General features: G+C 40.3%; 1 protein-coding gene across 2 annotated transcripts in view; it reads right to left on the bottom strand.

Annotated features, from left to right (window-relative positions):
* ARHGEF11 (Rho guanine nucleotide exchange factor 11) overlaps positions 1–27,913 on the bottom strand; it is a 158,164-nt gene that overhangs the window by 59,619 nt on the left and 70,632 nt on the right. For both annotated transcript variants that reach the window (XM_069062841.1, XM_069062842.1), the window contains 7 exons: positions 16,291–16,382; positions 15,300–15,398; positions 10,853–10,902; positions 9,780–9,837; positions 8,907–9,085; positions 7,911–7,982; positions 2,602–2,721 (listed from right to left, as the gene is read on the bottom strand). In XM_069062841.1, coding sequence (XP_068918942.1) covers positions 2,602–2,721; positions 7,911–7,982; positions 8,907–9,085; positions 9,780–9,837; positions 10,853–10,902; positions 15,300–15,398; positions 16,291–16,382 — 670 coding nt within the window. The remainder of the gene's footprint in view (positions 1–2,601; positions 2,722–7,910; positions 7,983–8,906; positions 9,086–9,779; positions 9,838–10,852; positions 10,903–15,299; positions 15,399–16,290; positions 16,383–27,913) is intronic.

Here is a 27,913-nt window from a genome sequence, read left to right on the forward strand (position 1 = left end):
CACAAAAGTTCAAAAGAATATATAGCCTGGCAGGAAAGGAAGAAATGGCTACCTTGGGCTTTCACCTTAAATGGAGGTTTCGGAGTTCACAGCTTATTCCAATCAGAGGGGAAGGTACTGACCAGGCTTGAGTACCCAGGCTGATTAGAAACTGTAGGATGATGAGAGTCATCCTCCACTCAGCTGTCACACTGATCTTAAAGAGCAGGACCTTCCTCTTCATTCAATGAAGTCCAATACCTCCCTATCATCTCCAAGACTGGCTGTTCCAAGCTATTTCTCTCCACAAACTGTGATTTGGTGACTCTACCTTCCTTATTGGTCTTCACACAAAACACTCCATCATCTGAGCACTGTCATAGGCTGTCCCCAGAATTCTCTCCCTCTTTATTTCCTTATCCTGGCTTTCTTCCTTCAACTCCTGGCTAAACTCCCACCTTCTCTAGGAAGCCTTTCCTGTTTCCTCTTAATCTTGGTACCTTTCTTCTGTTGATTTCCCTCCAATTTATCACACACACAAACTTGTTTGTATGTTGTTTCCTCCATTAGACTATGAACTCTTTGACAGGAAAGAGAGTGTTTTTTGCCTTTCTTTGTTTCTGCAGGGCTTAGCTCAGTATCTGGCATGTTGTGGATGCTTAATAAAGGCTTGATGACTCATTGCCCTCTATCATGTTATGAACCTCTATAAAACACATATTGTTATGTTTCATTATGGTGTGATTGTGACCCTGGGTTCTTGAGGGGCAATAGAGAACAAGCTTCAGAAGGATGTGACACCTTGGAAAGGCTTCAGGTACTATCCTAGCAAAATACTATGTATACTGTCCCAGGACTATCCTAGCTAGGCAGGTACAGAGCAACTCATTACCTGAAACTTGACCACTAAATGACTTCTTTCAGTATAGCTATGAATGAAACAGATAAACATACAAAATGGTCCTCAGTCTTGTGTGTTCCCCAGACAGCCTCCAAGGGTGATTGTGGTAAAAGAGGCAGAAAAGGGAATGGAGAATCTAAAAACTGTGTGATTCTTAGATCTAGACACATTAATTTAACTGTGAGCATTCTAAAGATGAGCTATTTTGAGTTGATGAGCACTACGAATGGTGAGTAAGCCTGGGTATTGAACAGAAGGAAGTGCTTAGGTTAGATTACACTAGGAAAACTCTATGAGGCTTTCAATTATCTCAAACTTCTCTCTGTTGTTCTATGTTTTTTTTTCCCTTTTGGAGGGCAATTAGGGTTAAATAAGTTGCCCAACGTTACATGGCTAGTTTTTTTGTGTGTGTGTGGGTGTTAAGTGTCTAAGGCCAGAACCGAACTCAGGTCCTCCTGACTCTGGGGCTGGCATTTTACTCCCTGCGCCACCTAGCCACCCCTATTCTATGTTTTTAACACCAATATTCTCCACCAACCAATTAATGAATCAACAAAGATTAAATACTTAATATGTGCTAAGTGCTGGGAATACAAAGAAAAGGAAAATAATCTCTGACCTTAGCTTAGATTTTTTAATGGGAAAGGAAAAAAACAACATAAACAAAAACATAAATATACATAAATAAAGACTACATGGAGGCAATCCCAGAAGGGACAACACTACTAGAAGGGGGATAGGAATGGAGAAGGGGAAGGGGGAGGGGAGGGACAGGAATGGGAGAGAATCACCAGGAAAGGCCTCCAGGAGGAGATAGCACTTGAAATGAGTCTTCAGAGATCTAGGAATTTGAAGTTATAGGGGAGAGCATTCCAAGCATGGGGGATGGGAGTGTAGCAAGCAAGTAGGACAGCATAGCTATATTGCAGAATATGAGGAAGTAAGTAGAATATAAGAAGATTGGAAAGGTATGCCAAACAAAGAATGCTAAATTTGAGAGTATAGATGAAAAGTTGGTGGTGCAGGACTGGAGCTCAGAACAGAGATGAGGGCTAGATCTGATTATCATCTGCATAGACATAATTAAACCCATGGGAGCTGATGAGACTACCAAGTGAGAAAGCATAGAGAGAAAAGAGAAGAGAGCCCAGAACAGAGCTTTGGGAAAAACCCAGTTAGTGGGCATGACATAAATGAAGATTCAGAAAAAGAAACTGAAAAGGAATGGCATTGGCTACAAAAATCACAACTGTAGTTGACCTAAAGGGCAGTGGCAAAACTCATGGTGAGTATGATCAGGCTACAGCATATTACCAATGAAGACTTACTGTAAGTGGCCAAAAAATCATCAATCATACAAATAAGTGAGCAGATCGTGTACAAAGAACAAACCTGAGTAATATACTGGTATCCATATGGACAAGACTTGTAGAAGAAGAAAAGATGTGAATGAGTTTCAATATTTAACAATGAAGAAAGTGCTCATGCTGATGAGGTCACAAATTAATTGACATACTGAAGTACGTGTTTATTAATAGTCTATTCTGTATTGCTGCATCATTACCAGGTCATTTTGAATATTTGTGTATGTGGCATATTGCTCCCACTAGCTTATAAACTCCATGAGGTCTATGTCTTAGTTACCACCCCATTTTCCCACAATGTTGTTCCATAGGCGTTGACAAATGGTTGCTGGATGATAGAAAGAAGGAATTTATTACCACTGAGCCACCAGTCTCCTGCTGGATTTTGCGCTGTAGCTGCGTGACTCGCCTCCGGGCTCCCTCAATCTGTTCCTCCAGCAGACTGGCAGGATTACGACTGTACACCTCTTGGAAATGCTGGGGAGAGGAGAGAGGAGAAAAGAAAATAGAAAAACGTGATGATGAACGTAGGAACTACCATTAGGAAGTACCATCGGTCACAGAAAGGCCATGAAGAGAGAATTCCCTACTAGCAGATGATGATCCTCATTATTAGAAGAAGAAATCAATAACCAGAAAATGACATTTTGACCCACATGTACAAAATGATTTATAGTAGCTCTCTCTGTGGTGGCCAAGAATTGGAAATTGAGAGGATGCCCACCAACTGGGGAATAGTTGAACAAGTTGTGGTATATGAATGTAATGGAATATTACTGTGCTATAAGAAATGATGAGCAGGCAGACTTCAGAAAAACCTGGAAAGACTTATACGAACTAATGCTGAGTGAAGTGAGCAGAACCAGGAGACCATTGTACACAGTAATAGCCACATAGTTCGATGACTGACTTTGATAGACTTTGCTCTTCTCAGCAATGCAAAGATCTCAGACAACTTCAAAGGACTCATGATGGAATATGCCATTCACATCCAGAGAAAAAACTGGGAGTCTGAATGCAGACTGAAGTATAATATTTGCTCTCTCTCTTTTGTTGTTGTTTTTGTTTTATTTTTTTCTTTCTTGTGACTTCTCCCATTCATTCTAATCTTCTTTACAATATTACTGATGTGAAAATGTTTGATAGGAAAGTATATGTAAAGCCTTTATTGGACTGCAATGCTCTCTTGGGGAGGGAAGCAGAGAAAATGTAAAATTCAAAAGCTTATGGAAATGAATGTTGAAAACTAAAATTAATTAATTAACTTTAAAAAAGGGGGTCTTTAAAAAAGTATTTGAGATTTTAGATTATTTTTTAGATAGTTTTGCTAAATTATTAATCAATGATTTGATAAGTGAACATCACTCACTGTGATTTTGTTTGGCATTGCTTTATTTATTTACTTTTTACTCATCTGTCCTTGTTGAAGTGATATGGCACACCATGAATCAGAATGAGACAATCTCTCAGTAAGTACACTACTCTGGGACGCCAGGGACTAAATGGTACTAAGGCATAAGTTTTTAAAAATCATCTTTACTTCTATTTTACTTTCTTTCACTGAGTGCTGTTAGCTTCCCCACTCCAAGGAAGGAGTAGAAGTGTTGTCTTAGTTTTGGTGGTTGGTTTGGGTAAGTTCTACATACCTGGACCCTTTGTAAAGTGTTTTGTTTGTACACATACTGTCCTAAAGGATTATTTGTATTAATTTCTCCTTGAGATAATGTCCTGTAATTCTGAACGTCATCCTTTATGATTTGTAAGCTCACACTTCTCATATCATCAATAAAAAGCAAAGGTGCTAAAATGTAAAAAAAGAAAAAAAAAAAGGATTTGGGTCACAGGAGTGGGGAGGGAGAGATCTGCATATTTTGCAGGGGTATTTCCAAATTCCATTCCCAACTGCTTAGCTTAGCCAGTCTCTTCCAGAAAGCCCTCAAGAGTATATGGTCCTCTGAGCTCCTGGGCATTCAGTGTGAGCACCATTCACCTTGGCACTTTACCACATACTGCCCTGTGCTATGATTGAAATGGTTCTCCTATATGTTGTCTCTCTAGCAGAGGCTATGTTCTTTGAGGGCAGGGAAAGTAGTTCATAGTTCTGCAAAGTTAACAGCTAGTGAAACTGATCAAATGGTGATACCTTACATTTTCTCTTACCAGAAGGGGTGGGTAGTGGGTGAATCTGACATCTCCTATGAGGTTCAACCAACATCAAGGGCCAACATCAAGGGCCTATAATGTGCAAAGCACAGAGGAAGGAGACTCGCATAACAATAGCTCCTATGAACATGAAAGGCCTCAAGGTGCAAGAAACAGATGCCTTCACCTTGGAAGGCCTGCATTCAAAGCCTGCCTCAAGCACATACAGGCCATGTGATCCTAAGTGAATCAATGAACTTCTCAGGCAATGCTCTAAGGCCAGAAGCCATAGAGAAAATACCAGCCTTCATTGATAGGAGATCCCTCATTGGGGACTATGCCAAATTAATGCAGTCCGAGGTCCAGTCTCCATCCCTATCCCATTATCTATATAAACATTTTAAAGTCTATAGAATTTCTGCTTTATACCCATTATTCCAAAGATAAAGTGCCTGTTCTTAAGTTGCTGACAGCCTCAAGACACCCACTCTTGTCAGGAAGCAGTACAAGGCTGTGTGACACCTACTTCTGCTTATCCCCTTACATTCTATGCCATGGTACTTTTGTCCTCAGTCTGGGCTTCACAGTTCTTGACACTGTCCAACGGGATGACCTATTAGTGCTCACTCTTCTAGTCACCATCACTAAAATCCTTTTAAATCAAACTCTAAGGGTCACATATCTTCTTTTGAAATCTTAGAATGCTGTTAATTGTGTGTAAGCCATCAGCTGAATCTTGCAAGTGTGCTGTCAAAAAGTTCTTCATTCTAATAGGATTTGCACTCTAAGTTAATTTATGCCTGTTAATATGTTGTTTACAGATTTAAACAATATTAACACCAAGTAAGATCTTAGACATCAGATACTCCAAACCTTGATTTTATTGAAACTTTTGTTTCAGAACAGAGTACATATTAACTATATGATGTAAGGTAAGAGGTAAAGTAAATGAGCATGAATGGACAAAAAAGAAAGACCTCATTACAAACACGTAGAGTCCAAGAAAACAAATCCCACTTTGTCCATGTCTGAAATACATGTCTCTTTCTGCATTTTAAGTTTATCACTTAAACTAGCAAGAGATGAGCTATATGATGCTTCATTTCTGGTCTTTTGGGCACACCTTATCAGTTTGGTTTTTTTTTTTTTCTGGAGGGCAATTGGGGTTAGGTGACTTGCCCAAGGTCACACAGCTGGGTTTTTTTTGTGTTAAGTGTCTGAGGTCAGACTTGAACTCAGGTCCTCCTGACTCCAGGGCTGGTGCTCTTCTCACTGCACCACCTAGCTGCCCCTCATTTTATCATTTTATTGACCAGAATATGAAAGTCTTTCAGAGTTGTTTTTCTCTACAATGTTGCTGTCATCATATAAATTGTTCCTCTAACTGGCTCACTTCACTCTGCATCAATTCAAACAAGTCTTTCCAATTTCCTCTGAAAATGACATTTTATCATTCTTTATGGTACAATAATATTTCATTACATTCACATACCAAAATTTGTTTGTTGTTTGTCCTTCATTTTCAAAGAGAACCAGTGACATCATGGGGCATGTCTTGACTTGCATGTGAATTGGATTTAAGTGAGGCATCATTGCACAAAATTATCAACCTGTCTTCCTGTCATTGAAGTCTAGTGGCAAGACAAAAGTCAGCATGACTCATGATGGCCCAGGATGCAGTGGATGACCTTGGCATCTTAGATACTTGACCAAGCTCTAAGCACCCCACAGTGCCTGCTTTAGTCACCTTTATGGCTGTTAGAACAAATTTTTCTCCACTGAGCGAAGTTCACTAGTAGAAGTCTTCATATGCTTGGGGGTAGACATCTCCCAAACTCACCTATGGGTTTGAGGCCTGTTGGTGTATGGTATATTCATGGAGGACAAGCATCTCTGGTGAGGGTTTGCCGAGCCTTTTTCAGGTCTACTTGTCTACTCATCTACTCTTGGTATACACCTATCACTCACCTCTCACCTGTGGCTCCAAGAAGCTATGTATGGACACTATTTAAAAGAGATGCTCTAAATATTTCAGTACATATAGATCCTTTCCTCTTTCTTTGATCTTTTTTCACTGTAGACCTAATAGCCAAATCAATAGATATGCAGAGATTGATGAGTTTCTGAGCATAGTTCCAAATTATTTTATAGAATGGCTGAATCAATTCACAGCTCCACAAACAGTGTACAAATGTGCCTGTTTTCCCACAGTCTTTCTAATATTTGTCATTTTCAACTCTGCTGGGTATAAGATGGGATCTCAGAATTGCTTTTATTTGGGGGCAGCTGGGTGGTACAGTGGACACAGCACCAGTCCTGGAGTTAGGAGGACATGAGTTCAAATCTAGTCTTGGACATTTACTAGATGTGTGACCCTGGACAAGTTACTTAAGCCCAAACCCCCTCACCCCGCCAAAAAAAATTACTTTAATTTGTACTTCTCTAATTATTATGTGGAACATTTTTTCATATGGCTGTTAAGTTTAGATTTCTTCCTTTTGAAAACCTATTCAAATTCTTTTACCGTTTATCCACTGGGGAGTAGCTCTTTTTCTTAGAAATTTGAATTAGTTCCTTAAATAGAAGACTCTCACCAGAGAAACCTGCTGTAAAGATTTTTTTCCTAGTTGCCTATTTCTCTTCTAAAATGTTTAAATTTTGTATAATTAAATTTGCCTGTTTTATTTTGTTTAGTCTATCTATCTATTTCTCATTTGTTTAGTCATGAAATCTATTCCTATTTGATATTATCAAAAAATATGTTTTTCCTTCTCATTTTTTAAGGTGTGATTTGTTTTACATCTAGGTATATATCCTTTGGAGCTTATTTTGGATTATGGTGTAAGTGTGGATCTAAATCCAATTTCTACCATACCACTATTCAGTTTTTCAGAAGTTTTTATCAAATAAGAAATCCTTCTCCCAATAACTATAGTCTTGGAATTTATCAAACACTATGCTATTGTGCTTATTTCCTTCTGTATTTTGTGTACCTAATCTATATCATTTTTTATTTTTTTAACCAATGTCAAACTATTTCAATGATTAATGCTTTGTAGTACAGTTTATGATGTGGTTCTCATAGACCTTTCCTTTACACTTTTTCATTATTACCTTTGAGGTTCCTGTTAATCTAACATTTATAGAACAATAGCAGATAGGTAGAGCTTTAAGGTTTGCAAAACATTTTACATACATTATCTCATTCGATAATAGATACTATTTTGTTCTCATTTAACAGATGAGGAAACTGAGGCTCCGAGGTTTGTGATTTGCCCATGGTTAAGAAACCCTGCACTATACCAGGATGCCTCTATGATTGTATTGTGACTGCAATTCTATGTATTAGCCCCTCAAAATAGGGACTGTTCAATTCAAGTTGTTTCCTCTCACAAACCTTGCTTACACTCTTCTGAAGAGGGATACTTCTGGTTGTCTTAATTGGTACCAGGCCACTATCACAGGGTTCGAGGAAGGAAAGGGAGAGCATAATAAGTGAAGACTATGGTCTGGGTAGACAGTACCTGTAACTCCTTCTCCTCCTGCCTCAGCATATTTCGTAGGATCTGGGTGGCATGCTTCTGCACTTCAGGGTCCTTGGAACAGAAGAAATATCAATGGTAAGGCTTAACAGAGTCACCTTGGAAACCTGGGTCCCTCCTATCCATTAATCCTAAGAATAACAGTCAAGATATGGTTTTATTATGGGCAGATTCTGCATCATAAATATGTTCTACAATCCTGACCACTCTGTTGGGATTTATTAGCAGATATAAAATGTTATTTTACTTTCAATTCCCACAGTTCTTGGAAGCTTAGTGTCTTTATTTCATCTAGCCTTGTGAAACTGCCTTCCATTCTTCCCCCTCCCGCCCTGTCTTCCAGAACTCCCCCACCTCCAATTCTGCTTTAATCACATCTTTTTCCCTCTTTACATCTCACTTTTGTGAACCTCTTCACCAAAATTTTTTATCTCTAGCATGGAATTCCTACCCTTCTTGTCCCTACTCATCCTTGTCTTTCTCCTTCCCAAACCTTACTTTCCTCCTCCAAGACAATTCATTTGATTAAGACCTCTTCTCTTAGTCCACAGCTCTACTGCACATCCCCTTAAACCTTAGGTACAGAATTTGCTTGCTGTTTATCTGCAATCATTTCCACGTCTCTGTTGTTTTACTGCTCTGCTTTTTCTGTCACGAATCCTGTCTCTTCTACATTTCCCACCTCTCCATCTTAGAATGAGAATTCCCAAGTACAGGGCTCTGAACACAGAGCAATTCAATAAATGTTGAGGAATTAAACAAGAATAGTTGAATAGTAAACAACAAGAAGGAAAGTAAGGCATGTAGAAAGTGCCCCCCTTTGGTTTATCTTTGCAGGTATATCTCCTCAGCTTCCCTCTACATTACTATAACTTAAGCAAAATCCTTCCAATTCTACCTGCTCTCCAACACTATGAAGAAGACTTTAAAAGAAACAACAAAAGGCCCGAGTCTGAGGAGAGCAAACAGAGCCGTTACCTGCAGGGGCTTGGGCCCGGTGATGCGCTGTGGAGGCGGCAGAGGGGGAGGTGGTGGAGGTGGAGGAACAACTGGGATTACCCGGGAGGGTCCTAGTGAACCTGGGTCCTGCTGGAGCCCAGATACCCCAGAAGATGAAGAAGAAGAGCCCAAAAGAGTCAATGCTACATAAGCCCCAGCTAGAGAAGAAAAAGAAAGAAAATCATCAAGAGGCAGAGGGAATGGTTACCCCCTTCCTTTTAAGCTGCGGTTTGGCAGATGAACTGCTCTTAATTCATAGTTCTGTCTATACCGTCTCCTTACCATTCCAATCCTATTCTTTCCCTTCCCATTACACCTCTTCTAGCTCACTCCCTTCTTCTCCAACCAAATCCTTCTTCCCTTTCTTTGTATCCTACCAAGATGTATCTAATCTCAGCCAGTCAATCCCCTTCTTCCCTCCTTTAACTCCTTCCTTAACATTTGCTGCTTTTGTTTAGTCTTTGCTGGGTTGATGCCAGAAGGCCACTCATGTAGACTCAGCTGCTGTGCCTCCCAAGTTGCTTCCTAAGACTACCTCTTTCCAGGACAGAAAGGGAGAGAAGACTAAACTATAAATAGTCCTGGGTATAGGGACTTTATTTTTGTGCCTTTACTGGAGCTCAAAAGTATAATACAAATGATAATAAAGCTATCTGAAGAGACTGACAGTGTAAAATAGTGAAATGGTATGTGAAACAGTGAAATGGAAACTGCAGCAGCCTAAGCCAATTACTCCACGCCAAGATTCAAGAGCTTTTTGGCTGCTCTCTCTCTCTCTTCTCCCCTAACTCAAACCATCTTAGTCCATTCACTCCCTTGCTCTTTTCAGCTGCCCAGCTCCTTCCAACTCACATTTGATGAGCTTCACTACTTCCAAGTGTGAACTGTTGGTCACCATGGTGCCATTTACCTGTTGAAGTTAGAAAAAGAGTATCAGGGTTATAGAGACAAACCTAGATGATCTTGTTATAGGTTTAAAGCTCCCTATGACCTCCAAACAAATCCTACCTGAGACCAATCATTCCTTGCACTATTGATTTGTCCCCACCTATCCCTGTCTCTCTCCTTTTATTACATTTCCTTTATGTAGTCTATAGCTGATTGTGTTTGGTCACTCCAATAAGGCTGTAAGCTCTTATATTTTAAATAAACTTTCACAACACTAGTTCTGAATGCGGTAGTGAAGGGAGAGAGAGGTGCTTAATATTTGTTGCTGACTGACATAGGCCCAGCAGCACTTGCAGAATGAAGACCCTTCCAACTTGAGTCTCCTCAATAATTTCAAGATTCTCTTATGGAGAAAATAGCCTAAGAAGAGCTTGATAAATTATAGAATGACAGAGCTGGAATGGCCTTTGGAGAGCACCTAAAGCAGTATAAACTCAAACAGAAATGGATCCCTATGAGCTCATACTAACTTAGAAAACCACTTATTAACATTATCTCTGTTGTATTATATTTATTTTGCATTTCCCAATTACATTTTAATTAGGTTCAACAGCATGATGTGACACTTCTCATCTAAACCCTTCATTTTATAGATGAAGAGACTGAAACCCAAAGGAGGTTAGAAACTCTGTGGAAGTTACACAGTTCATTCATTTTAATAGCAGAGCCAGGACTACAACCCATGTCTCCTGACTCCCAAAAGGGATGAGTGAAAGAGGAAGGAGAAGACTGATCTTCATTTGCCAGACCCCCTGAAAGCAGTTTTATGGATTCAAAAGGGAACTAGAAATGGAAAACAGGTGTCTTGATAATAGTTCTCTCCTTCATGATATACACATCACCTTCTCTCCTTCTTTCCTACCCAAACATTCCCTATTCTTCACTCAGAAGTGGATGACCTTCTGCTCCGAGACAAATGGAAAGCATAAAGAAAAGCTGCCTTGTCCCTCTTGCCACCTTTCTGGGAGCTGACTCACTTTGATGATTCGATCACCCTCCTTTACACCAGCTTTCATGGCTGCACCTCCTGTAATGAAAAGACAAAGTATAACCAATTTCTCCCACAAACTTCTAAATCACCCTCACTGAGTCTACCAGATACCACAGACTTGCCCATCTGTGTCTTCTCTTTGCCTAAGTTTTACCTCACTTGACTTGCCTTAGCTAGGTGCCTCAGGGGCTAGGGTTAAGCCCTGCTATCTCTTCTATTGTCCAATACCTCCACTGCATCACTGGTAAGAAGTACAATTCTCATTATAGAAAGTGAATTATCTGAAATTTCCTCCCTTCCCATTTCTACTGTTCAGCCTAGACAAAAGGATTAAGGTGGTGAGGAGGGGGAAATGGGAGTGGGAGGCAGCACACAGGTAGTTGGGGCCAGGCACTGGGGAGGAGTGAATGCAGGTAGGAATGGATTTGAATAAGGAGTGTATCTTACAGCCTTCGGTTAAAAAAAAAAATTACTTCTCAATAAAGCATTCTTCTTGACCCTTTTCCCCAGAGTGAAGAATTAAAAGTTGAATGTATTAAAGATGACCAACAATTCTCATTCACATAATGCTTAAGGTTTAAAAAGTGCTTTCCTGGGGCAGCTAGATGGTGCAGTGAATAGAGCACCAGCCCTAAAGTCAGGAGGACCTGAGTTCAAATCCGAACTCAGACACTTAACACAAAAAGTAGCTGTGTGACCTTGGGCAAATCATTTAACCTCAATTGCCCTCCAAAAAAGGCAAAAAAAAAAAAATCTACAAAGTGCTTTCCTAAACTATCTCCTTCTGAGGTAGGCAGTCCAAGTGTTAGTATCCCCATTTGCTAGATAAAGAAACTAAGGCTCAGGGGTGGCTAGGTGGTACAGTGAAGAGAGCACTGGCTCTGGAGTCAAGAGGACCTGAGTTCAAATCTGGCCTCAGACACTTAACACATACTAGCTGTGTGATCTTGGGCAAGTCACTTAACCCCAATTGCTCTGCCCTCTCCCCTCCAAAAAGCAAAAAAAACCCAAAAAAAACTAAGGCTTAGAAAGATTACTTGACTTGTCCAGAGATACATAACTAATAAATGTCAGAGCCAGGACTGATACCTAGGTCCTTCTGAACAAATGAATGAGTAAAGAATTTATCAGGTGCAAAGCACTCGTGACACAAATAAAAAATAGTCCATGCTCTCCAGGAGCTCACATTCTAATAGGGGAAACAACACATACAGAAGGTTTCAGCTACAAGTCATATGGAAAAGTCCCATGATTTTAGCTTCCTTCCAATTCTAAAAAAACAGTGCTCCACCATTATATCATGATGCTTCTAACACTTAAGTAATAAAATATTAAGAGTGTGACTTGCTCTCTACCTACTGGACATTTCAAACTGGATGTGCCATAAGCACCTCAACTCAACAAGTCCAAAACAGAACTCATTATCTTTTCTCCCCAAACCACTCCTCTTCCAAAAATTTTTGTCCTGCAACAACTATCCTTCCAATCACCCAAGCTTGCAACCCTCAGTGTCATGCTGGATTCCTCATCTCCTTTTTCTCACAAGTCCACTCTATTGCCAAAACTTGTTTCTACTTCCACGACATCTTACACATCTATCCCCTCCTCTACACTCACACAGCTTGGTAACTGGCTAGGCTGGAAAAGTCATTTGGGGCTAGATTATGGAAAGCTCTATATTGGCTGTGGTAGAAAATATAAAATCTGACATTTAACATGTTTCACAATGGTGGTCCCATCCTATCTCTCAAGTCTTATTACACATGATTCCCCTTTATGTACATTGTGGTTTAATCTAGCTGGTCTTCTCACGGGTCCTTATGTAGGATTCTCATCTCTTTGCCTTTGCGATAGATGTGTCACTCATGCCTGAATACATTCCCTCCTCACCTCTGCTTCTTAGATACCTCTTCCTTCATGGTTCAGAGTAAGCTTCTATAGGAAGCCTTCTTGATTCCCCCAGCTTCTGGTGCTTATAGTTTTTATAGCTGGAAGGAACCTCAAAGGCTATCTAGTCCAACTCCTTCATTTTACTGCTCAGGAAACAGGATCAGAAAGGTTAAATGACTTGCCCAGGAAACAAAGCTAGTGCCAAAAGGCTATTTAAGGGCTTTTATTTGGGGTAACTAGGTGACACAGTGAATAGAGCACCGGCCCTAGAGTCAGGAGGACCTGAGTTTAAATCCTGCCTCAGACACTTGACACACTGCAGTGTGACCTTGGGCAATTCACTTTTGCCTTCCCCCCTCTACAAAAAAAGAGAGGAAATTCCAATAGGAAAGAATGAAGTCAGACAGCAAGAAGCACTCTCTGAATATGAGTTAAGCAAGAACGTTTTTCTATAAGGGTATCAAATTTTTTAAAAAAAATGAGATCCTTCTTGACCTAGCCTAGATGGTTAATCACAAAATCTCAGAAGAGTCCTCTCAGGTGACTAACTATATGGTCATCTGATTCAACCCCTATCGCAACAATTCCTTCTAGTGTCTCTGATCAGTGGTCATCTCTCTGCTTGAAGACTTCTAATGAGAAGGGGCCCATTCCCTCCAAGGCCAGTCATTCTATGCTGATATTTTCATTTTTAGAGTTTTACCTTCCATCTGCCTTTCTGCCTTCACCCATCACTCCTATTTTCGCCCTTTGTTGTCAAAAAGAACAAATAAAATTCCTCTGCCATATGACATCACTTCCAATACAGGAATAGGAATAAGTTATCCTGCTTGGAGAAGAAATACAATAACTTCATACTATTTGGTGTTTTGTTTAATTAATAATGAATATGAAGGTGGCAGAAAAATCCACTAAACACACAGACTAAGAAAAAGGAAACCCTAAGGGTTGTCCACTTCAAATCCATGACCATATTAGAATTTTAGTCCCCCTACGGAATGTTCACTTTCAAATATCTTCTAGAAACTGGCACTACTATAATTTGACACCGGATTCTTGCCCCTGCCCTTTCTGGGTCTGCCACCATTTTTAAGTCTGTGGACTGGTGCAGAGAAAGACTGAGGGCTGCTGACATGGCATCTTTTGAAGCATTTCCCTATTCTTTATATTAAATATCCCAGTAATAGTGACTGCTAGTCAGCACCACTAATCTTGAAGTTACTGCTAGCAAAGCCTTGGGGAAAAGTGCAGCCTTTGTAGTTCTAATCCCTTTATTTCTGAAAATATATCTGCCACTTATAGTAAAGATCCAAATATCTGACATCCTCAGCTAATTTACACACTTCACAAATAAGACATTTCTTCATTGTCTCCACCCCACACCACAGTCCACCCCAAAATTTTCTCCGAAACTGTTTGGGGAAAATTATTTTCCCCCTCCCATCTTTTGGTGTAGGTGAAAGAAGATGAGAAGGACTAAGTTAGAGACTTGGTGATTCATAGTACTGAAGAGAGCCTCAAAAGTTCAAAGTTGTCCCAATCCCTGTTTCAGCCCATGACCTCCCCATCCCACCTTACTACTCCTCAGTCAGCTCCACTCTTCTCAGAGACCTTCCTACCACCACCGTGGGGCTTCTCATCTCAGCTGCCCCTACCCTTGTCTCACTAATACTATCCCTCATTTTTAATAGCACTTTCATAGACATTTTTACTTAATTCATTTGCTGGCTGCGACCTCCTACCTATGTCTGGCCTTTCCCACATGCTACCTAGTGCATCAAGCTGTTTCCCTTCTGTCTTAGACTGTTTCTGAAATATAATTCCTTCCAGGAATCCTTCCTAAACTTTCCAGGGGAAGATGATACTTTTGTCTACTAAAACCTACCCAGATTAAGAGCTTCCAAAGATGCTTTCCTCCTATTTGCCCTTTAGTTGTAAACCCCATTTTGTAGCACTTTCCCCACAAGAGCCCAGTGAGGTAATCATTACGCAAGTATTATTATAAGAAGCCCAGAATTAATCTTATTTGAAGACTTTTTCCTGTGTGTGTCTAATTACAGTCTCTGCATATTTCTCTATATTAGTCTTTCCACTTCAGATTATAAGTCCCACTACCACTAAAATAGTAAATGTGGCTGACTTTTTTTCCTACATTACTTAGCACAATATGTACTGATGGGCTTAAAAAAAAAAAAAAAGGCTTCTGCCTTCTGAATTCCTCCTCCTCTTCCCTAAGTGGTATTCTTTTAGTCCAATTGTGCATCTGCCCAGGTGCCTTTCTTTCCTTTCTGCAATTTTCCATTAGAAATAAGTCAGTATTAAGTTGACCCCAAGGACATTCTGCCTTAGTGTTCCTCAGTCTCCTCTATGGAGTTGGTCCCACACTGGGGAAACAAACCCAAATCGTTCAAAGGCATCTTAGCAGCCTGCCTTTCCCTCCCTTCCCCTAGTATGTTACTCTTTTACAAAAGAGTAAGACATGTGCACACAAGGTGCTATCACTATTATTATTATCCTCCAGGCAGGGAAGCTGGGACAATCACCAGGCCGGACAGACTGCACCAGGACGATGCGATCACCACTGACTGTGAAGCCAAAGCCATGTTGGTCCTTCTGGATGATGACACACCGTTGGACGAGACCTGGGGAGGGGAAAGAGAGAAGCGTAGGGACAGAATCAGAGGCTCCAATCACCTATCAGTCATGGGGCTGGGAGTTGGATGGTTAGGGCAAAGGAGTCAAGTTCAGTCAAGAGATAGCTCCAGTAGGCTGTCCTACAGAAAGCTTTTCTGGACTAACTTGGACTAGCTTCCCCTAGGCCCATCCTGCCCAAATATGCAACTAACTATGGTGACCCTACCAGTGACCTATAAAGGTACTTACCATTTCCTTATATACAATATAAAAAGCTATTCTTATCTATAGGAGCACTCAAACTGTGTATGCTCTCCTCTGCCTGTTTGTATGAGAACTGTTGTTGTAACCAAATTATAAATTAGGTTGCTGGAGGGCGCACACTAGGCAACCCTGTCAGGGTTTAGAATTAGAACTCAGTAACCCCCCAGTAATGAAGTTCTTATAGACTACAAGATCTGATATGAGCTCCATTGTACCATCTGAATGATGCTCTCCATTTCTGTCTGTCCACATTGAGCCAAGTCACTCAGAATGACCATGGTCTCTTATTCTGTGCCCTTTCCTACCACTGCCATCAATCAGAATAAAGCCAGACCCAGCAAAGAAGGAATATTACAGATTCTTTACAGCTGGAAGGGACTTCATTAATCATCTAGTCTGTCATTTTTGGATGAGGTCAATGAACTCGATAAGTGAAAATAGTTTTTCCCCCCCTTAAACACACATATATCCCTCATATCAAAAAGGTAAGAGAAAAACATGACTCACTGACATACAACTGTATATAGGGTGTGAATATTTGTTATATGAGCTGCTGATAAATGTGGGTCTACATGGCAGGTAAGGATGCACGTAGGTAAGCTGGATATGTTTGTATTTATGATCCAGGGTGGTTACCTGTGGTCTCACAGGAGTCAGAAGATTGGCGGTGGTGGTCAAGGGTCTTTTGCTCAGGGGATGAATCACTCAGGGAAGACAGGTTACTTAACCTGGAGAAAGAAGAGAGAGAGAGGAAAGAGAGGGGAGGGGAAGGGAAGGAAGGGCAAAGCAGAGGGGAGGACAGTACAGAGAGGGAGAGCAGAATAAAGAGGAAGAGAAGGGGAGAGGAGGGGGGAGGGGGGAGGAGAGAAAGAGAATTGGAGAAAGGAGAGATAAGCTGAGGAAATTCCACTTGACAATGCCTAAGGGGATACCCACCCAGAGAGTTATAGACATTGATGATCCCACCCAAAACCCTGCTTAACCCAGGAGGAATAAAGCAGTTTCATCAACATCAATGACAACATAGCCTCTCCAGAGTCCTAGGGTACTGGAACCTTCATGATATTTCTAAAACCCAGCAGAGGTTAAAAACAGTTACGACCCCTCCCAGCACCAGGAGGAAATAAAAGACAACAAAGAGGAAGAGATGGGTGCTCACACACTGTGCTGAGTCTTACCAGGCTGTAATAGGGCTGATGGAACAGAACGAAGCAGCAGAGAGAATGAACGTGGGAGAAAGACAAGGAAAAAACACACAGCTCATTAGTCTTATGGAATGGTTTGCAAAGGGAAAGGAAAACCAAAATGTAGGCAAGTATGATGCTGGATCAAAAAGAGAACATGCAGAGGGCAGGGGATGGCATCAACTGGAAGAGACAACCTTATTTTATATCTGCAAACTCCACCAGTGTGAAAGGGGAAACCCCCAAAAGGCAAGTGAACATTTGCTGGAGGCCTGTGGGATAGCGTGAACTCTGCATTTTTTTTCTGAAGGGGGGGAAGAGCAATGAAGTGCACAAGCCCAACTCTTCCAGACTACCCTAGGGCCCCTTGACTGAAGGAACTAGAAACCATAAATCCATGCATTCCTAGGCCAATGAGCCAGATCCTGGATATTGTGACTATAGTCAGAGAAGTCCCAGGACTGACACAGATCCTCATTGTAGCTGGCCCCTGAAACTACTGAACTACAAAGAAAAGGGAATATGAGTTGCTTAGTCCCCCACTGCTACTGCCACTTAAAAGGCTGCTTACTTACAACCTTCCCAGAGTCCCTCTTACCTTGATAACTGAGACTGCTTTTTATTGGCTGGTCTAAGAGACAAGAGATCAAAGGGTGCCAAGGAAGAAAATATTGTAGAGCCCAGGAGGCATCAATGTAGGACAAGAGGGGAAAAGAGAGGGAGAGAGAGAACACAAGATATAAACCAGACAAGACAGTAAAGATGTAAAAACATAACAAAAGTAAGAGCTATACATAGGACAGGGTTAGTCTCTGCTCTTTTAAGGCTGCATGGGCTCTTCAGTGGCTATATCTGGCATATAATGCTAAAGGATCAATCTGGGAATTGCCCAGTGGCTTAAACACATATTTAAGGGAAAAAAATGGGTATCAACTTGACAAATAACATATTTTCACGCAAAAAGAACAGAAAAGGGAGTTTATATATGAAATCATGAAAATCATTTATATTATGTACAGCTTTTTTTAAAAAGTATATATTAATTTTTTATTTTATTTTTAAAATATTAAATGATGTTTATTTTTAGTTTACATCATTCATTTCTACAAGATTTTGAGTTACAACTTTGCTCCCCATCTTTCTCCTACCCACTACCCCAAAACAGCATTCCCACTATTTACCCCCTCCCCCAATCTGCTCTCTCTTATATCCTCCCTCATCCCCCCTCCAATGTTCCATTAGGGCAAGATGGATCTCTATACCCCAGTTCCTGTATATCTTATTTCCCACTTGTATGTAAACAAATAATATTTCTTTAAACATGTGATTTTAAAACTTTGAATTTGATTCTTTCCCTTCCTCCCTCATCACCCACCCTTACTGGGAAGATAAGCAATTCCATATAGGTTGTATATGTGTAGCTACAAAAAACATTCCCATAGTGGATATATTGTAAAAGACTGATTATATTTCCCTCCATCCTATCCCACCCCCCACTTTTTCTATTCTCTACTTTGATCCTGTCCCTTTTCAAAAGTGTGCGCTTCTAACTTCCCTCCCCCTCAACCTGCCCTCCCCTCCATCATCCCCCCTCTCATCCCCTTCCCCCCTACTCTCCTATAGGGTGAGATACCCTATTTAGTGTGTATATCATTCCCTCCCTAAGCCAAATTCAATGAGAGTAAGGTTGACCCATTCCCTTTTGCCTTCCTGTTCTTCCCCTCCATTGTAACAGTTTTCCCTTGCTTCTTCTATATGAGATAATTTACCCCATTCTGCCTCTCCCCATCTCCTCTCATTATATTCCCCTCTCACCTCTCAATTTCACCTTTTAAGTATCATGCCTTCCTATTCAATTGGTCCTGTGCCCTCTGTCTATGTACACCTGTACACATATATGCACACACTCACATATGTATTCATACACCTATATACAATATATATTAAATTTAACATCAGTACCAACGCTGTGTCCACTTGTGAATTCTGTTCTCTCCTGTGATTTAAAAAAATTTTTTTCTTCTTTTTTTATATCACTATTAATACTTCTTCCCTCCCCCCCAAAAAAAAACAAAACAAAACTCACCTGCCCTTTCTTGTAATAAATAATCAAGTAAAGTAAATCTCTTCATTGGTCACTGGTCCTAACTAGAATACATTTATCATTCTACAACTCTGGTTCACCATCTCTTGACGAAGAAGTGGAGAACATACTTCAGCACACCTTCTGACTAGCTGCTTCACTGATCAAAGTGCTCGAGCTTTTCACTGTCATTTTCCTTCTGCTGTTGTAGCTACTGTATAGCTTGTTCTGGTTATGTTCACTTCATTCTTCATCAGTTCATACAAGTTTTCTTCAGGTTTCTCTGAATCTATCCCTTTCATTATTTCTTATAACACAATAATACTCAATTACATTCATATGCCATAATGTGTTTAGCCATTCCTCAACTAATGGGCACCATTCTGTTTTCAGTTCCTTGCCATGAGTGCTACTGTAAATAGGTTTGTACATATGAGATCTTTCCCTCTCTTTGACTTCTTTGGGGTAAATGTCTAGTTGTGGAACCACTGCATACTATTAAACTATATGGAGTATAGAGGCTAATGACTTCTGGGACATATTTCCAAATTGATTTCCAGAATGATCTGGGCCAATTGACACCTCCACTGAAGAGTCTACTAATGTGCCTGTCTTTCCACAGCCCTTCCCCAGCAATTGCATTTTCCTTTTATGTCATCTTTACCAATTTCATAGATATGAGATGTTGTTTTAATTACCATTTCTTTTATAAGTAATTGAAGCATCTTTTCATATGGTTTGACTTATACTTTTTAAGGTACATTGGGAGCAATAGTAGTACTAGGAGCCCCAATAATCCTGGTCTGTTATAGGGACACCATCCCATCCTATAAAAGCCAGACCTAAACCACGTCAAGAGGAATACTTGCCCATTCCCCTCAACATGAGCCTTTTGCTATAAGTAATTAAGGGTATCCTCTGGTCATTTGGAATAGTGCTCACCAAGGGAACTATATGAGCCAGCTGAAATAAACCAGAAGCTACCACCCAGCTGGGTCCCATTAATTAACTAAGGAGCTCAACTCCAATCTGAAGCCAGATTCCTTTTCCAGCCTAAGGCCTCTAAGAGAGAGTATAAAAAAGATTAGGCAGTTGAAAATGTAGGTACTACTATCATTCTGAAAGCAAGTCTACTTTTCAACAATGTATTCACCTACAGTCAAGAAATTCATTTTTTTAGTGCAGTTGTAGCTACCTACCCTCTTCTGTTCTTACAATCACTGAATGAGGCAAATAGGACAGAAGTCATTACATTCATTTTAAAGACTAGAAAAGCAAGATCCATTGTTTGGTAGAGTTGGAAGCAGAAAAGTCAATGGATCGCCCAGTCCAATACATGTACAGCTGGATATCCATGTCTTGCCCATTTCTAGATAGAATAGGAGTGACCTAGGAGCTTCAGCTTTTGGCTATCTCCACCAATGTAGGTCTGCAACTTTGTTGTAATTTATCATCATAGAGATCTTGGGTCACTGAGATATTAAGTAACTTACCCAGGTGCAACAGTTATTATGTATCAGACTGTAGTACTTGAACCTAAGCATTTCAGGCCCCCAAGCCTGCCCCTGAGCCACCAAGTGTTGGTGGATGGTGATGATAACGATGATGACTTCATGACAGCAAAAGCTAATATTTGCAACTCTTCCTCCCCCAAAAAAAGGCAAAAAAAAAACCCTTCAATAGTTCCTTATTGGCTATAGAATCAAATAGAAACTCCTTAAAAGATGACATTTAAGGCTCTCTATAATCTGGCTCCAACCCACCTTTACAATCTTATCTCATACTACTTCTCTTCCTATACTAGGAATTCTTGCCAAACTGGACTACTAATTATTCTTAAATCTTACCCTACACTCTCCTACTTCTATATACTCGCAGGCTCATGAAATTCCTTTTTTTTTTTAAATTAAAGCCCTACTCAAATGTTGCTTTCTATTAAAAAGCTTTTCTTTGATTCTGCAAAATGACTATTAAGCTTTTTTTGAACTGTCATTTTTCTAAAGCTCTTTAGATCTGTTATTTACCCTTATCATATTCTTTTATCATACTCGCATCTGTGTCCATGTCACATAGCCACTACTAAATTATAAACTTGTTGAGGGTAGTCACTATATTGTTTCTTTAAAAAAAATTTTAATTCCCCAGTGCCTACCACTGGGTGGCTTGTACATGGCTTGGTATTAAGAAAAACCTCACATTTAGAGCTTTCTGTAAAGAGAATGGACTGAATTGGAAGGGAGTGACTTCCTATTTGTTGAAGGGTCTCAAGCAGAGCCCAGATGACCATTTGTTGTCTTTTTCAAGTCTGAGTTGGACTAAATGGTTCCCATGACTCCTTCCATAACGCAAATTCTGTGATTCTATGATAGGCATTTATTGTTTACTGAACTGAATATTTACAGACTAGAATGGAGTTTATCCAGATTTCCCTTCCATTTTAGAGAAGGGGAAAAGAAAGGAAGGCCTAGATACCATCACATGATAATAGATATTTGTTAAGCACCCTCCCCAGGGTAGCAGTCTAGTACAAAGCATTTTGGGGAGAATCTGGATTTTGTTCTATGCTCCAACACACTCACTGTATGATAATAGTCATCAGTCAATCTCAATGAACCTCAGGTTCCCCATCTGTAAAACAAGGAGAATAAATCCAATTCTACCTACCCAACAGTATTCAAATGAGGTATAGTGATGGGATGTTATTCTTTGATTAAGACATACTAGGGGGGGTGGCCAGGTAGCACAGCGAGTAAGAGCACCGGCCCCAAAGTCGGGATCGAATCCAGGCTCAGACACTTAGCATCCACCCAGAAACACCTAGCTGTGTAACCTTGAGAAAGTTACTTAACCCCAATTGCTTAGGGGCGGCCAGGTGGCTCAGTGAGTAAAAGCACCAGCCCCAGTGTCAGGATGACCTGGGGATCAGATCTGGGCTCTGATACTTAGCACCACACCCAGAAATAACTGGCCGTGTAACCTTGAGCAAGTTACTTAACCCCAATGGCTTTAAAAAAAAAAAAAACATACTTGGCCAACTGATTACCCAACCCACACCAAGTCCCTTTGATGAAATCAGAGAAGTGGCAACTAACACAGATAGCTAGGTGTTAATGTGCTATCCCTTTCTAAAGTGTTAGATAGCTTTCATGGAATTAGAAAATCAGTTGCCCATTGGTTGGCCAAAGATTGGTCACACTCCTCAAAAAGCAAGCTTGTAAATTCTGAGACAGTCAAGGCAGGGAATAGCTTCAAGAAGTAAGATACAAAAAAAAGAAAAAGAAAAATGTGACCCTTGGTAGTCTAGGGTGAAGTCATCTGAGGAAGAAGAACTCAAATCTTGAGAGGAGATCACTCTTTGCCTTTACTCCTTCCTCCTCCCCCAACCATAAGCATCAGGTAATGGAAAGGGGATGGTACTTCTCCACTCACCCATCCCTAGTCCCTGCCAATCAGTTGGCACATCTTAAAGAGAAGATACTTGCCCCAGAGGAGATAGCATACTCTGCAGGGAGCAGGCTGACTCAGTGGTGGCAGCTACAATGACTATGACCCCTGGCAGAAGAGAAGAGAAGAGAACCAACTTTGGAAAGGGGGAGCTGCCTTCGGAAGTTGAGAGTGCAGTTGTAGAGATGAAACAGACTCATTGAACCCAGCTGAGCAACATTCCCAACAGAGATGCTGCACCCAAGGAGGAACAGAGTGAGAACATCATAAGAAGAAAAAGGTGATCTGGGCCCTACAGTGCTGGAGGTATGATTTACTCAAGCCACAAGTATTCCCTACACATGTGCCCCACTTACCCACTGATGTGGGATGCATATGTGTGGGAGACTGTACTGCAGTTATATGGGTAGAGTATTTTGTAGCTACTATTTTTAATGTGCTCTCTTAGTAAAAATACTTTTCCTTTGAATTTGCTATCTGTTGGTTGAACATTACCAATAGAGGCGCATAAGTTTTGGATTTTAGCACCACAGAATACCATGATGTTAAGGTAATATCCACCCTCGGGGAGACCCAACTCATGAGTACAAGTTGGAGAGAATGAGCACTACAGATATTAGGTGTAAAATAGCTATCTAGCTGTTTTCATGAAGTATTCCTTTACAATTTAGCTTGAATTATATTCTATATGGCCTAGCAGCACTCACTAAGTAAAGAAACCCTGTAGTAAATCTTGTAAAATAAAGAATTTCCTTTAAATAACAAATCCTTCCCTAATTAATATCTGTTTTGGTCTTCAGTAGAATTTGTATTTCAATTCAACAAATACTTAGGTGCCTATTGTGTGCAAGATTGAAAAAAATTCATATACAGAATTTCCTCAAGCAGGGCCTACTTATTGGTGAAAGGAATTATAATTCTTAAGATTATTTTTGTTACTATTCTACTAAAACCCTAATCTAGTAACTTACTTTGACAAGATTCTAGACTAGATTCTCTAATGCTAGGAGAGTAGAGCACAGGCAAGTTTTACAAAGCTGAAGAGATTTTATGTACTAGCCTAGATATAGTCATACAGGTTCACAAACAGAAAGCTGGCATCAGGTAATGAGTTTTTTACAGCCTCAACAACTAATGAAACCAGCTCCTGAGGCAGACTGCAATCTCCATGATCAAGGAGTACTCAAACACTGATGAAATTATAATTCTTTTAAGTACTGAAGCATTATTATTACTATCACATTCAAAAGCCATTATGCAGATAATCCAGAATAAAAAATAATCCTCAAATTATACATTTTGTGTTTGCATATTTTGTTAATGGGGAATGTGGTAGGGAAGGAAAGATAGTTCTATAATTTTCTTTGCTGAAACTATGTTTAATGAGTTCCCATTTTCTGAGTTCACACTAGCAGATACTAACAGCAGATGTTCCAGAAGTGTGCTGCAGGGCAAACAAAAGCATGTCTTCAATAATTATAAAAAACAAAACAAAAACTGTCACAGAGAATCCATAAATTCCCCATCTTTACTATCTTGGAAAACGCTAGCATTTAGATTACATAGATGTTGCAAAAAGAACCTGCTGTGGCTGTGCCATAAATCCAAGTTTCCTTCCTCCTTCAATACTTGGTTCAAAACTCCTTTCCTTTTAGTATTTAAATATTCAGCCTATAGAGCTAAGTTATTTCACATCTGGGACTCAATTTTCTCCAAGGATCCTTCTAGCTCTAGCATTTGTCTGTGTTACCCTCGCTCCTTTCCTTCCTACCTTCCTTCCACTATGTACATTGTTAGAAGTTGGAGAAAGACAAAAAAAAAATAAAGTCCCCGCCCTAAAGGAAATTACATTTTATTGGAGGGGAGGAATACACACAGAAAAGTAAATGTAAAATATATATGCAACACCTAGGGGCATCCCCAACTTGAAGAGTGTGTCCCAAAGGTACAAGATAATCTGCAGACCCACATCCTCCAATCATAGCTTTGAAAGGTTTAAAGATATTCCTCCTACCCTCCTTTTCTTTAATAACTCTATATTTCCCAAAGATCATAGTATTCACAGATCTAGAATTAAAAGGGACTTCAGAGACCATCTAGTTCAACTCTTTCATTTTACAGAAGAGGAAACTGAGGCTCAGGGAAGCCAACTGATTTGTGAGGTCACACAGGTTTTAAAGTCCAGATTTGAATGTAGGTCCTCTGACTTCAAAGTCAGTTCGTTCTACTGTACCATACTGTCTAAACTGCTTTGATTCTCCAAAATACTAAAGCTGTCTGGAGCTCAGGACATCAAGGTCATGAACACAAGTGGCTAGCTAAGAGCCAGCCAGATGAAAATAGGATAGATTTCCCTAGGCTCCTACTTCTCCTTTGTTTCTGACCAAAGAATCCAATTTAGAGCCCTCTGACTCCTTCTCCATCTAATCCTTTGAATGAAAGAGACAACTAATTAGAATCTCTACTAAAAACAATAGCTGACATTTAATCAGAGCTTTGGGGCAACTGGGCAGCACAGTGGATAGTGCTGGGCCTGGAGTCAGGAAGACTCATTCAAACATGGCCTCAGATACTTCCTAGCTGTGTGACCCTGGGCAAGTCACTTAACCCTGTTTGCCTCAGTTTCCTCATTTGTAAAAATGAGCTAGAGAAGGAAAGGGAAAACCATTCCAGTATTCCACCCCAAATGGCATCATGAAGAGTCAAACAGACTGAAAATGACTCAACCAGAACAACAATCAGAGCTTTAAGGTTTGCAGAGCACTTTAATTACTTCATTTCAAACTCAAAAGAACCTTGAGGTAGGCATTAGAGTTATCTCCATTTCATTTAGATGTTGTGACTTGCCCACTGTCACATAGTTAGTGTCTGACTCTTGTGTCCAGGATTTTATTCTCAAGAGTCCTGGAATGTAAACATACAGTCTCTCTAAAGCAATCCAAAGCAACTAAAACAAATACATGCCTGCAAGGGGAAAACGGAGGGCAAAAGGAGGGGGAATGGGAGGAGAAGGGTCAATAAACTAAAGAAATGTTAAGTGTAGCTCAGTCCAGATTCCTGTCAGCTCTGATAAATGTATACTAGCAAAATAAAATAGCCACAGCTTTCTCTGTAAGGGAACATCTCTCGCTATAAAGTGGTGTTAAAAAAAGCTGGATACCAAGAGGCCTTAGGGGAAATGGACCTGGAAAAGAATATGGTGAAGGAGCACTAGATTGGAAGTCTCAGGACCTGCATATGACTTCTAGTTCTGTTATGTAATTAATATGTCTGACTTCACAGATGTCACTTCCGTTCTCTGGACACTTGTTTTTTCATCTGTAAAATAAGGGCCCTTCCAGTGCTACTTATTCTTACTGTTTTTTCCCTGGCTTTGTCAATCAGCAGTATTCTGACTTTAAAATTCCCCTTTTATATATTTAATAGAGGTAATCACAAAAGATAAAAGATAGTGAATTACATGAAATTGAAAAGTTTTTGCAAAAAAAAAAGTAAACTAAACAGTCAACAGGGGGAGAAAATCTTTGCATCAAATATCTGTCAAAAGAAGCAGACAAGCAGGATAGTTTTGAAAGTAACATATAGAATTTATTATATAGTTTTTTAAAAAGTGGTATTATATGAAGATTTACGATTTCCTATACAATTTCATTTGTATACTGCTGTATATATAGAAATTTTTCGGTGTTTAAGTTCAGAAAAAAAAACTAACAGAAAAAATCTGACAAGGATCTGATACATTATAAGAAACTAACAAAAATGCATATACATACAACAAAAGAAGCCATGCCCTGGATGGCAGAGTAGAAACAGGACTTCCGTGCAGCTCCGGCTCCCACCTCCTCCAATTCATGTAAAAAGTGACTAGACAAACTTTGGAACTACAGAACCCACAAAATGACACAAAGAAGCTAACCTCCTGCTGAGGACAGCCCAGCAGGCGGGCAGGAAGGGTCCAAGACAGCGCTCTGGGAACCGAGCCCAGCCCTGCTCTACCCAGAGGTTTTAGCCCCAGGGCAGGCCTGACCAGCCACAGGCTAGAGGGATTTCAGATCACCAGCAGCTGTGGCAGTTTCCAGAATTATCAACCCATAGATGCCAAGGACAAGGTGAGAGGTCAGTGCAAGTGGACTTTGGAACCTGGGAATTTGGAGTGTGATCTGGCCTTTGCCCCCAGGGTGAGAACCAGCTGAGACACCACCTCCACAGCTGTGCAGCTGCAGCCACATGGCTGCTTCAGAGATCCTGGTCTGCAGATTGTAGGGGGACCAAGCAACCAGTCTGAGGGGTAATTGCTCTTGCTTTAACCTGCTTGAATCTGGATTGCTGTCTAGGGTGGAGGTCCTGGGGTACATGAGCAGTCCGCCAGAGAGTGTGGAAGCCTCAGAGAGGGCACCCAACTAATACCTCCAGCAGCTGCAAAAACCCCAGCATTTGGGATAAAGCTCCCGTTTCTGGTGGCAGAGTTCTGTTGTGGCAAAAGGCTCAAAAGTCAAGTAACTGAGTGGCAACATGAGCAAGCAAAGGAAGCAAAGCAAACAGAGCAACCCAACTTTACACTCCTATTTTGGGGACAAAAAAGATCAAAGCATGGAACAGGAGGAAGACAGTGTAGTCGGAGCTCCTGCACCAAAAGCTTCCAAGAAAAATATGTACTGCTTACAAGCCATAGAGGGGCTTAAGAAGGATTTTGAAAACCAAATAAGAGAAGTGGAGGAAAAATTGGGAAGACAAATGAGAGCGATGCAAGAAAATTATGAAATGAGAGTCAACAACCTGACTGAAGAAAATAACACCTTCAAAAATAGTCTAACTCAGACAGCAAAAGAGGGTCAAAAATGCAATGAGGAAAAGAATGCCTTAAAAAGCCAAATTTGCCAGATGGAAAAAGAATCTCAAAAGCTCACTGAAGAGAATCATTCCTTCAGAATTAGACTGGAACAAATTGGAAGCTAGTGACTCTATGAGAAATCAAGATACTATTAAACATATCCAAACAAATGAAAAAATAGAAGGCAATGTGAAATATCTCATTGGGAAAACCACTGACCTGGAATACAGATCCAGGAGAGATAATTTAAAAATTATTGAACTACCTGAAAGCCACAATCAAAAAAAGAACCTAGAAATCATCCTTCAAGAAATCCTCAAGGAAAATTGCCCTGATGTTTTAGAACCAAAGGACAAAACAGAGGCTGAAAGAATCTACCAATCACCTCCTGAAAAAGATCCCAAAAAGAAAATTCCTAGGAATATTATAGCCAGGTTCTGGAATTCCCAGATCAAGAAGAAAATATTACAAGCAGCCAGGAAGAAACAATTTCAATATTGTGGAAATACAATCAGGATAACTCAGGACCTGGCAGCTTCTACTCCGAGGGATCGAAGTGCTTGGGATATGATATTCCAGAGGTCAAAGGAGCTAGGATTAAAATCAAGAATCACCTACCCAGCAAAACTGAATATCATGTTTCAGGGGGAAATATGGTCATTCAGTGGAAGAGAGGACTTTCAAGCATTCTTTATGAAAAAACCAGAGTTGAAAAGA

This window comes from Petaurus breviceps, unplaced genomic scaffold (genome assembly GCF_028583685.1).
Source record: "Petaurus breviceps papuanus isolate PSGF00001 unplaced genomic scaffold, PetGlider_PUasm1.0 90510, whole genome shotgun sequence".
NCBI classification, from domain to species: domain Eukaryota; kingdom Metazoa; phylum Chordata; class Mammalia; order Diprotodontia; family Petauridae; genus Petaurus; species Petaurus breviceps.